This window comes from Arabidopsis lyrata (assembly GCF_000004255.2).
Source record: "Arabidopsis lyrata subsp. lyrata unplaced genomic scaffold ARALYscaffold_1, whole genome shotgun sequence".
In the NCBI taxonomy this organism is placed as follows: domain Eukaryota; kingdom Viridiplantae; phylum Streptophyta; class Magnoliopsida; order Brassicales; family Brassicaceae; genus Arabidopsis; species Arabidopsis lyrata.
This window is the reverse complement of record NW_003302555.1, coordinates 28,438,074-28,450,377: the sequence shown is the minus strand read 5'-3', so window position 1 is coordinate 28,450,377 and position 12,304 is coordinate 28,438,074. Positions and strand designations below refer to the sequence as shown.

Below are 12,304 nucleotides of genomic sequence, written 5' to 3'. Positions count from 1 at the left end.
TGCCGCAATAAACAAAAACAGATCATCTTTTCAACTTTGAAATCAATCAGATATAAATATGTATATTATATATCTTATATATACATTTTTGAAATACATTTAGCAAATAAATCCTACCTTTCACTACTATTTACAATGGAATGCCACTGAAGTTAATTCTTCAGATTTGCAAAATTAAATAAAAGATATCTATATATACATTTTTGGATGACTTTTAGCAAATAAATCCTGGAGTTGGAATGTATTTACGGATGAATGCCATTGACATTAATTATTTAAATTTAAAAAATATTAATTAAAGATATTACCAACACGATTTCGAGAATCATAAATTCATATCTTCCTTAATTTTCTGAGTCATTAATGTGGTAATCTTTAGGAAATATTTCTCTGTAAAAAAAAAATCCACATTAATGAAGGCATTAAAATCGACACTAACAATTAAATTATTTAGATATTCAATTATTTTAAGATTCTTATATCTTATTTGATATATTTTTTTAATATCTCATTCTTTAATTACTGCGTTTAGAATTTATTGGTTGTTACCTATTTTTTGGTGAAATTTATTGGTTGTTACTTAATAAGTAATTATGGTGCGTTTATTTTAGTTAATATCTAATTTAAAGGATTTGTTTTCTTTTATTATTAATAAATGAATAACATGTATAGAAATAAAAGATTTTTTTTGCGACTCCATAATAAAAATATTAAACTCTTATTTTCTACATTTCTTACACATAATATCCTCTTATTCAATAACAAAAAATATATATTACATATTTTTAAAAATATTTATAATATTTAAATTATATAAAAAATTTGTAATATTAATATTATTTCAACTCTATACAAATTTAATATATATGTATATATATCTTATGGAAACCATTTAAAAGAAATTTTTAAATTGACTTGAATTATATATCTTTTAAATAAAAGTATTATTAAAAAGAAAAATAACTAAATAATGTTTAATTTCACGGTACGGGTAATATGATGGGACGGGTTTGGGTTGATATTTATAAAAGATCGTATACCACGGGTGAAATCCTAAAATTAACAATCAAAATAATCTATCAAACAAATTACATTTTGATTTTTTTAAGAAAATATAGCCCCGCGGTGTACCGCGGGTTAAAATCTAGTTAATAAACGATTTTCGATCCTAAAATCTTGCTTAAGTCTGATGTTTCCTTTTTTTGTTAATGATTTTAAAGTTACGTTCCTATAATCTCAAATTTTTGGTTATGATTTTAAGGAATCTAATTAGTTTAAGAAATTTTTATTAAAAAAATCTAAATAGTATCCTACATTTCTGTTTTGGTACTGATTTAATAGTATATACATATATAATAAATATAAAAAAATCTAAATTGTGTCCTACATTTATGTTTTAGTACCGATTTAATAGTATACACATATATACATATATAATAAATACTATCCAAATGTAAATATAATTAATGTAATTTTTTTAATGTTAATATATTAATCAATTAATGAAATTGGGCTTTAACACCAACAAATCTTTTGTTGGAAAGATTTTTCCAGATTCTCTAATTTGTTTCCATTTAGAAAAAATAATAAATTTACAAATAATCCTTATTTACAAAATAAAATCCAGATTATCTAGCAAATAGAAACTAATTATACTCTCAATTGTTTATAGGTAATATTTTCAATATTCTAGGAGTTATCCTATACTAATATTTGGGAAGTACATCCTAAGGATCATAACTTGATTTTGTAAGAAATTACAATATATGCCATTAGAGAATTTTAATCATAAAATTTTATTCCATGTCACTAATATATATTAACGGGTCAACGGGTTTAAAGATATTAAAAGATTTTGTTTATATAATTCATATATTTTTCGATAATAACTATATTACACAATTAATATAATTTGAAATTGTTATATACTAATAAATTCAAAAATGTAACACAATTAGTAAAAATGTTGTATACTAATATATAATTCGAAAATGTGACACAAAAATGTTATTGAAAATGTTAATGAAAATGATATATCATTGAAATATTTTATATCAATTGACTTTATAAAAAATGCTATTTTGAATTATAATACTCATATAGTTCGAAAATGTTATTGAAAATATTATATACTAATCCATTATTTGAAAATGAAAATGTTATTCAAAATGTAAAATTCAAAATTTAAAATGTTATATCATTGAAAAAATGTTACCGTATTTAAATGATTTTTTCTAGGATTTAAAATTCAAATTTCATTATGTTGGCAAAAGAAAATCAGATCCTACATGAATAAGGACTCTTTAAACTAGTTACCGTAACTTGTGTGAGAATTATTCTTCACAATCTGTGTTATCTACTACTTAAAAGATTGCATATTACCATATGTATTAATCGAAGATTTGATTATGATATTACAATTATTGTTAGCAATTAAGTTTTAATGTCCATTTTTTTTTGCAGAAGTATCTTACCAAACAAGATTTACATAGCAATATGGAATATATAAAATGAAAAGTTAGGTGAAGATCCGATTTAATATTTCCGGTGCAAATGAGTAAGATATTCAAAAATTACTAATATAGAAAAGTAATACATTAAATTTTGTATTTATAGGACAAATTCAAGCTTTGCATTTTTTATTAATGAGTGTAAACTAATAAACATTTTTTTGTTTCGGAAACAAATATTAATTAGATTTGCACTACTATAATTATCGTAATTGTGATAATGCGTGAAACTATTTTTAATGAATAAATAAAAAAATTGTTAAGATTATAATAAATTTAATATTTTCTAATATTTCATCATCATAAATTAAATATGCAATTAAGATTTAGATTTTCTTGGTAAATATTTAATCTACCAAAACGTAATTAAAGAAACAACCATATATATTATAGACTATAGGTAGATAAGAAAAACAACCATAGATTAAAAAAATATAAATTGATATACTTAAATAAATAATACCAAAATCGTAATGAGATAAATAAAATAATTATTTGTGAATATTCTCACCGTGATATCATTTATTTGTTTAGATTTTTTTGCGTCTAAATCTAAATTGTGTAACACCATATTTTTCTTTATAAATAAAAGCTCGATTGCTATCAAAGTAGTTTCATTATTGCATTGTTCATTGTTTACATAATCTATATAAATATCGATGATTACTAATGTGAATAATGTTTGTGTACAGCTTTTAAAGCGGCGGAGTAGCCATGGTGCACTGGTGGTGGTGATGCGTTGCTCTCCCTTCAAACCTAAGGTGTGTAACATGTAATCGATTTTTTGTCGTCGTTGAGTATTTTTAAATTTTTTTTGAAATTATTATTCTAAGAAATTAAGGTATTGATTATCTCGAATATTCAAACTATATTAGATGAGTCATTTTAATCTACTGTTGAATAATTAGCGTTACGAAAAAACATTTGATCGATTTCATGGCTTAATTATTTTATCACAACTTCGAAAGGTTATGGTGGTGCAACCATACATGCGGCAAAGTGGATGGTTTTAGTGGTGACGGGTTATTTGTTATTGTTATTTATTATATAATAATATATATTTCTTACTTTTAAAAAGTTTCAAAATATAAGAAATATTTTAAAAAATTAAAAATCAATTATTATAAATGTTTGTAATTTTTTGAAAGGTAAATACTATAATTTTTTAAAGTTTATAAAACGTTAAAAATATTTATAATTTTATAATAATTAAGAATATATATATTATGGAAACTATTTGAAAGCAAACTTTTAAATTGATTTGAATTTCTCTTTTAAATAAAAGTATTATTGTCTTTTAAATAAAAGTATTATTAAAACAAAAAACAACAAAATGATGTTTAACTTCACGAGACGGGGTTAGATGGTAGGACGTGTTTGGGTCGATATTAATATGGGACGATATAATACAGGTGCTATCCTAGATATAACCCTTGGTAAACCAATGGGTCAATGGAGCTTCCACACCAAATCAATCTAATACAACATTATATCCAAATAGTAATAAAAATCGTATACTATTATCTGGCATCACTTGCAAACTATATTATTATACTATTTTATCATATTATATCTTCAAACAAATTATATAATTTGATTCATTCAAAATATTTAATCCCGTGCTGTATAGCACGGGTCATGATCTAGTTTCTATATATAAAAATAACAAATACAATTATCTATTTAATCCTAACATAATTCAATGAAATCTTTAAATAATCCTAATTTACAACATAAAATCGAATTAATAATAAATATTCGAATCAATTGATGTTCATATCATCTTAACTTTTTCATGTTTCAAATCGAATTAATGGGTTAATAATCCGAATTAATGACTATTAATAGCAAAATGATAATATTTCATATCTTAAAGTACAACACACAAATCCGCATATTATGCCATTGGAAGATTTTTCAGTTTAAGAAATATATAGAAATTAGATTTTGAAAATGAAAAATTTAAGCATAAATACCAAATCGTATTTGAACAATTAAAATCCTATTAAATAGCCTAAATTTTACAAATATTATATTTTCCATAACAAGTCCTATAATTAGATACAACATTCCTCAGGAATGGCTCTTTTGAGCTCTAATTAATTGCGGATGACAAAAAAAAAAGTCCTATAATTAGATCCTAAAATTTTAAAGATTTTTTTCGGCTCCAACAAACCCTATAGTTAGACCCGAAGACTCTACAAATACTACATAATCTAAGAGTAACTCGATAATCCTCACAACACGTAAAGTAAAGCTATCTAAGCGTTATCAATATATATATATATATATATATCAATACTTTGTAATATCAATGTAGTCAAATTTTGAGTACGTAATTTATTCTGTTCTTTTAAATTGTTTTTATTTGGTTATTGGACATTTGCTTTTACTGTTTTGAGTCATTGTTTTTTATTTTACGTTTATGTTTGATGCTTTAATATAAAAATGGTCCGGTTTGTATAATATATATGTTCATAACACGTGAACAAGATGAATAAAAACAAATATATAGAAGGCTTAGTTTTCATTTCTTTGTTATATTTCTGTTTGTTTCTTAATTTACACTAATTGTATTTGATTAATTTTTTTTTGTCGTAACTATAATTCATAATCTACACTAAACTTAGATTTTAGTTGGTTTTGATTATAACTATAGTAAGCAACATTTGTATATTATTACTTTATTATAATAAAACATTAGAAATATATGTTTTTTAAAGCAAACTTTTAAATTGGCTCGGATTGTATATATACTAGATTTTAACCCGCGGTACACCGCGGGGCTATATTTTCTTAAAAAAATCAAAATGTAATTTGTTTGATAGATTATTTTGATTGTTAATTTTAGGATTTCACCCGTGGTATACTATTTTTTGTAAATATCAACCCAAACCCGTCCCATCATATTACCCGTCCCGTGAAATTAAACATCATTTAGTTATTTTTCTTTTTAATAATACTTTTATTTAAAAGCTATATAATTCAAGTCAATTTAAAAATTTCTTTTAAATGGTTCCCATAAGATATATATACATATATATTAAATTTGTATAGAGTTGAAATAATATTAATATTACAAACTTTTTATATAATTTAAATATTATAAATATTTTTAAAAATATGCAATATATATTTTTTATTATTGAATAAGAGGATATTATGTGTAAGAAATGTAGAAAATAAGAGTTTAATATTTTTATTATGGAGTCGCAAGAAAAATCTTTTATTTCTATACATGTTATTCGTTTATTAATAATAAAAGAAAACAAATCCTTTAAATTAGATATTAACTAAAATAAACGCACCATATTTACTTATTAAGTAACAACCAATAAATTCTAAACGCAGTAATTAAAGAATGAGATATTAAAAAAAAAATATCAAATAAGATATAAGAATCTTAAAATAATTGAATATCTAAATAATTTAATTGTTAGTGTCGATTTTAATGCCTTCATTAATGTGGATTTTTTTTTTATAGAGAAATATTTCCTAAAGATTATCACATTAATGACTCAGAAAATTAAGGAAGATATGAATTTATGATTCTCGAAATCGTGCTGGTAATATCTTTAATTAATATTTTTCAAATTTAAATAATTAATGCCAATGGCATTCATCCGTAAATACATTCCAACTCCAGGATTTATTTGCTAAAAGTCATCCAAAAATGTATATATAGATGTTTTTAAAATAAAAATATTATCAAAAAGAAATAAAACAAAATGATGTTCAATTTCACAGGACGGAGTTATATGGTGGGACGGGTTTTGGTCGATATTAATACGGAACGGTATACGACGGGTGAAATCCTAGAATTAACAATCAAATACAATTATATAATCTTAAACACTAAATAAAACAAATACAATTTAACATTTAAAAATTTTAGTTATGAAAAATTGATATACCGCGGAGTAATATAATAACATCAATATATAAATGTATTTAATCAAACAAAACAATAGGTTATATCTATAGATAATCTTCAAAAAAAAAATTCAAACTTTTGTTTAAAATATAGTTCCGCGGTGTACCGCGCGTTAAAATCTAGTAAAATAGTAAAATGCAGCACGAATTAACACACAAATTTTCTAAATATTCCCCTTTTAACTCCTAAAAAAAAGAAGGATGGTAATTGGATTACACAATCTCCAATATATCTCTTTCTCGCTCGGAAAACAAATAGGTGTCTTTGCCCCGCTCACACAGATTTGATCATGGCGGTTGTTGGTCATTAAAATGATCAAAGGTCACAACATTATTTGGAAACCAAAATTAAAATTTTGATATCTTTCATTAAAAAACTATTTTATGCGGATAAAGTTTAATTATGGAAACCGCTTTTTTTTTTTTTTGAACACCTATTATAAAAACCGTTTAGAACGATAAATTATGCGGTTATAATTTTTAGAAACCAGTAGATCGAATAACTAATAATGGAAAAAAAAGGAAAATAATAACTAATTAAACGGGAAAGATGTTAAAAACAAAAACTAATAAAACGGAAAGAAATAGATGGCCGGTTAAATACATAAGTCCTTTAAAAGAAAAATTAAAGTCAACTTCATCACTGAAAGTGAAACTTAAGTTGAAAGTTCAGACTTCAGAGATTTATTCATCCCGTGCATTGACTGACACATGCTCTTCTCTACATTCGCTCGAGTCAATTTTAGAACAACAAATTCTTTTACAAACAGTATAATTCTCCGGTAATTTAATCATTATAAAGAGATAGATAATCTCTATTATCGATTCGAATTCTAATTCTATAGGTGAAAGTCTATAAGTATGAGTCAAATATGAAAGTTTAAATTTCCAAAAAATGATTGGATAATCACTAATCAGTAATGACTTGAGTGAATCAATTTTTGACTATCAGTGATTAATTAGAAACAGAATATCCTATTATTTATTTATTTTAAACTACTTCAAAGAGTTAAATTATAGAAATAGAAGAAAACTAATAATTAAAAAAATCCAACTATAAGCTAGCATCACATAGAAATAGAATAAAGATAGGAATCATAATACTCATTTTTTTTACTATCACTGATTAAATAAAAATTATATATTTTATAAATAAATAAATAAAAACTACTTCAATGCATTAATAAAGATTTAAAAAAATGAGGAAATATAATAATTATTTTTTTTTTAAGTTCAACTATAAGCAAACATCACATAGAAATAGAAAAATGGATAGGAATCGTAATACTCACTTTTGACTATCACTGATTGAATAAAATTTTGTTTTTATAAATAAGTAGAAACTACTTTAATGCATTAAGAAATATATAGAAAATGAGGAAAAATAATATTAAAAAAGGTTAAAAATTTCAACTCTCCCTCTATATATACGTAAGCAAAGTATCTTATTTTGGTTACATATCTCTGAAATCTGAATCTGACTTCAAAGGACACAGCTTTTTTTCTTCTAAACTGGTTAGCTTCTCAACAACATTCACTTATTAGATTTACTAACAATCAGCAGATTTTTCTCATCTGGGTCTGTCTCTGTTGTCTCAAAGTTTCCAACTTTTTTTTTACTTCTGTCTCCGATTTCATTGCCGAAATCTCAGTCAATTTTGTCTTAAGATCTTTTGATTTTTTGGATTTGATATATTTGATTGTTCTTACTTCAGAGGGAAGAAGAACTAAGTCGGTGAAAATGGCGTATCGGAAGTTAGAGAAGATGGCATCAATTGATGTTCATCTTCGTCAACTGGTTCCTGGTAAAGTTAGTGAAGACGACAAGCTTGTTGAGTATGATGCGTTGCTTCTAGATCGGTTTCTCGATATTCTCCAGGATTTGCACGGTGAAGATCTCCGTGAAACTGTACGTTTTCTCTATTTTGGATTTGACCCTTTTGCTATTAGATCCTGAAACTACATGCTCTGTTTTGAGTTTTGAACAAAGGTCTCAACTTTTTATTGATCCGATCATGGATTAGATTAGTTAGGGTTTTAAACGCAGAAAGATTTGAACTTTTTTATTAGTTGAGAGACTTGAAGTTTCATGTGATCTTATTGTGTGTTGTTGTTGTATATAGGTTCAAGAGCTTTATGAGCATTCTGCAGAATACGAAGGGAAGCATGAACCGAAGAAGTTAGAGGAGCTAGGGAATGTGCTAACGAGTTTAGATCCAGGAGACTCCATTGTTATCGCTAAAGCTTTCTCTCACATGCTTAACCTAGCCAATTTGGCTGAGGAAGTGCAGATTGCTTACCGTCGTAGGATCAAGAAGCTGAAGAAAGGTGATTTTGTTGATGAGAGCTCTGCTACTACTGAATCTGATCTTGAAGAAACTTTCAAGAAGCTTGTTGGAGATCTGAATAAGTCTCCTGAAGAGATATTTGATGCTCTGAAGAATCAGACTGTGGATTTGGTTTTGACTGCTCATCCTACTCAGTCTGTGAGAAGATCATTGCTTCAGAAACATGGGAGGTTAGTTTATTTTAGACGAAATTGGGATTTCTTTGGAGTTTGGATTGATGTTTCGATGTCAATGTTATCTTCTTTGTGCTTTTTTTTTCAGGATAAGAGACTGTCTGGCTCAACTTTATGCTAAGGATATTACTCCTGATGACAAGCAAGAGCTCGATGAGGCTCTTCAGAGAGAGGTACAAGCTTATTGGATTCTTCATGTTTACATGATTTTGGAAGCTAATAGAAAAATTTGAACGTTTCTTAGATTCAAGCGGCATTCCGAACAGATGAAATCAAAAGAACACCACCGACTCCTCAAGATGAGATGAGAGCAGGAATGAGTTATTTCCATGAAACTATCTGGAAAGGTGTTCCTAAGTTTCTTCGCCGTGTAGACACAGCTTTGAAAAACATAGGGATTGAAGAACGTGTTCCATATAATGCTCCATTGATTCAATTCTCTTCTTGGATGGGTGGTGATCGTGATGGTACATTTCTACAAGCCCCTCTCTTATAGCTCTCTTATTTAGCTCCCTCTCTCATTGGCTTTACTCATGACACAAACTCGCAATATATATGTGTTTGCAGGTAATCCAAGGGTTACACCTGAAGTCACCAGAGATGTTTGCTTGTTAGCTAGAATGATGGCTGCTACTATGTACTTTAACCAAATCGAAGATCTTATGTTTGAGGTTTGATCTCTGAGTTTTTTTTAGTTTAGTCTCCTCATTTTCTTTTATGTATGTATCACCCCATCTCATTATTACTGCTTCTATCATAGATGTCTATGTGGCGTTGCAATGACGAGCTGCGTGTGCGAGCTGATGAACTTCACGCAAATTCGAGAAAAGATGCTGCGAAACATTACATAGGTAAGAAAAGGAACCGATTTGGAGCATAGTAATTATGTTTAAGCTTCGTCACTGAAACTAATTTAATTTGGAACCTATCATTCATTGTCTTGATTGTAGAATTCTGGAAGTCAATTCCTACAACCGAGCCATACCGTGTGATTCTTGGCGATGTAAGGGACAAGCTTTATCACACACGTGAACGCGCTCATCAATTGCTCAGCAATGGACACTCTGATGTCCCTGTAGAGGCTACTTTCATTAACTTGGAACAGGTATCATTGCAATTAGAATCCTTTAACTCCCAGTTATGATTTGGTACTAAACTGCTCTCTCGTGCTATTTATGTAGTTCTTGGAACCTCTTGAGCTCTGTTACCGATCTCTTTGTTCATGTGGCGACCGTCCAATAGCAGATGGAAGCCTTCTTGATTTTTTGAGGCAAGTCTCAACCTTTGGGCTCTCTCTTGTGAGACTTGACATAAGGCAAGAATCTGACCGCCACACCGATGTATTGGATGCTATCACCACACATTTAGATATCGGATCCTACAGAGAATGGTCTGAAGAACGTCGCCAAGAATGGCTTTTATCTGAGCTAAGTGGCAAACGTCCGCTTTTCGGTTCTGATCTTCCTAAAACCGAAGAAATAGCTGATGTTCTGGACACGTTTCATGTCATAGCAGAGCTACCAGCAGACAGCTTTGGTGCTTACATTATCTCTATGGCAACTGCACCTTCTGATGTATTAGCTGTTGAGCTTTTACAGCGTGAATGCCGTGTGAAACAGCCTTTGAGAGTTGTTCCGCTCTTTGAGAAGCTAGCGGATCTGGAAGCAGCTCCTGCTGCAGTTGCTAGGCTCTTTTCTGTTGATTGGTACAAGAACCGTATTAACGGTAAGCAAGAGGTTATGATTGGTTATTCGGATTCAGGGAAAGACGCTGGACGGTTATCCGCTGCTTGGCAGTTATACAAAGCTCAAGAAGAGCTTGTGAAGGTTGCTAAAGAGTATGGTGTGAAGCTAACAATGTTTCACGGTCGTGGTGGCACGGTTGGAAGAGGAGGCGGACCGACCCATCTTGCTATATTGTCTCAGCCTCCGGATACTATTAACGGTTCGCTCCGTGTCACGGTTCAAGGTGAAGTCATCGAGCAATCGTTTGGTGAAGAGCATTTATGCTTTAGAACACTTCAGCGTTTCACCGCTGCTACACTCGAGCACGGTATGCGTCCTCCAATTTCGCCTAAACCAGAATGGCGCGCTTTGCTTGATGAAATGGCGGTCGTTGCAACCGAGGAGTATCGTTCTGTTGTGTTCCAAGAACCTCGGTTTGTCGAGTACTTCCGCCTTGTAAGTATTACATTCACTCGGAATCTTTAAATCTCCCCACAGATTCTTTAAACTCACAGAATCTTAAAATCTGTTGCAGGCTACACCGGAACTAGAGTATGGTCGTATGAACATTGGAAGCAGACCTTCGAAGCGTAAACCAAGTGGTGGCATTGAATCTCTCCGTGCTATTCCATGGATCTTCGCTTGGACTCAAACAAGATTCCATCTCCCTGTATGGCTTGGATTTGGATCAGCGATTAGACACGTGATCGAAAAAGACGTCAAGAACCTCCATATGCTCCAAGATATGTACCAACACTGGCCTTTCTTTAGAGTCACCATTGATCTCATTGAAATGGTGTTCGCTAAAGGAGATCCTGGGATTGCTGCTTTGTACGATAAGCTTCTTGTTTCAGAGGAACTCTGGCCTTTTGGTGAGAAACTCAGAGCTAATTTCGAAGAAACCAAGAAACTCATCCTGCAGGTAAAAACAGAGGCCTCTTGATTTCGTTCTTCGTATTGATTATAAGATTTTAGTCTCTGAATGGCTTTGCTATTTGCAGACCGCTGGACACAAAGATCTTCTTGAAGGAGATCCTTACTTGAAACAGAGACTGAGACTCCGTGATTCTTACATTACGACTCTCAATGTCTGTCAAGCTTACACATTGAAGAGAATCCGTGATCCAAGTTACCATGTGACTCTGCGACCTCACATCTCTAAGGAGATAGCAGAATCGAGCAAACCAGCACAAGAACTCATCGAGCTTAACCCGACAAGCGAATACGCGCCTGGACTTGAAGATACACTCATCTTGACCATGAAGGGTATTGCTGCTGGTCTACAAAACACCGGTTAAGTTACAAAGAGATGATTAAACAAACTTTGAGTCTCTCCTTTCTTTTTTAACTACGGATTTGGAAAATAAGGTTGGATTCTGGTTTATTTATGTATCCACCGTCAAATGTTGATTTTCGTGTACGAATCCTTGGAGATTATGCACACCTGCTCTGTTTTTTTCTTAAGTGTAATAAAACAGAACAACAGAATCTTTTCTTGTTTCTTTTCTTATCCAAAACGGCACTCACTTAGTTGCTTCGATCTGGTTTGGTTCGGCTTTTTGTTCCCACCACCCTAATCATAACTACACACATGTCTGTGTATGTTTGTGGTCCCT

At 29.7% G+C, this 12,304-nt stretch overlaps 1 protein-coding gene across 2 annotated transcripts; it reads left to right on the top strand.

The window, feature by feature from the left end:
* Positions 1–7,861: 7,861 nt before the first annotated feature.
* On the top strand, positions 7,862–12,225 carry LOC9327804 (phosphoenolpyruvate carboxylase 1). Of its 2 annotated transcripts, none has more exons than XM_021011472.1 (11): positions 7,862–7,958; positions 8,159–8,352; positions 8,567–8,961; positions 9,053–9,137; positions 9,209–9,431; positions 9,532–9,635; positions 9,725–9,815; positions 9,915–10,069; positions 10,146–11,144; positions 11,224–11,610; positions 11,690–12,225. In XM_021011472.1, exons 2-11 carry the CDS (start codon positions 8,185–8,187, stop codon positions 11,984–11,986), a joined length of 2,904 nt encoding a protein of 967 aa, XP_020867131.1. In that variant the 5' UTR covers positions 7,862–7,958; positions 8,159–8,184; the 3' UTR covers positions 11,987–12,225. The 2 variants fall into 2 exon arrangements, with proteins under 2 accessions (XP_020867131.1, XP_020867132.1); XM_021011473.1 differs by having other exon boundaries at positions 7,923–8,022.
* Positions 12,226–12,304: the final 79 nt, after the last annotated feature.

Excerpts from the sequence above, each read along its gene's own strand:
- LOC9327804 (XM_021011472.1), top strand. The coding sequence starts at position 8,185 with ATGGCGTATCGGAAGTTAGAGAAGATGGCATCAATTGATGTTCATCTT. Across the intron at positions 9,432-9,531 it reads GATGGGTGGTGATCGTGATG|GTAATCCAAGGGTTACACCT; the intron begins GTACATTTCTAC and ends ATGTGTTTGCAG. Across the intron at positions 9,816-9,914 it reads TGCTGCGAAACATTACATAG|AATTCTGGAAGTCAATTCCT; the intron begins GTAAGAAAAGGA and ends TCTTGATTGTAG.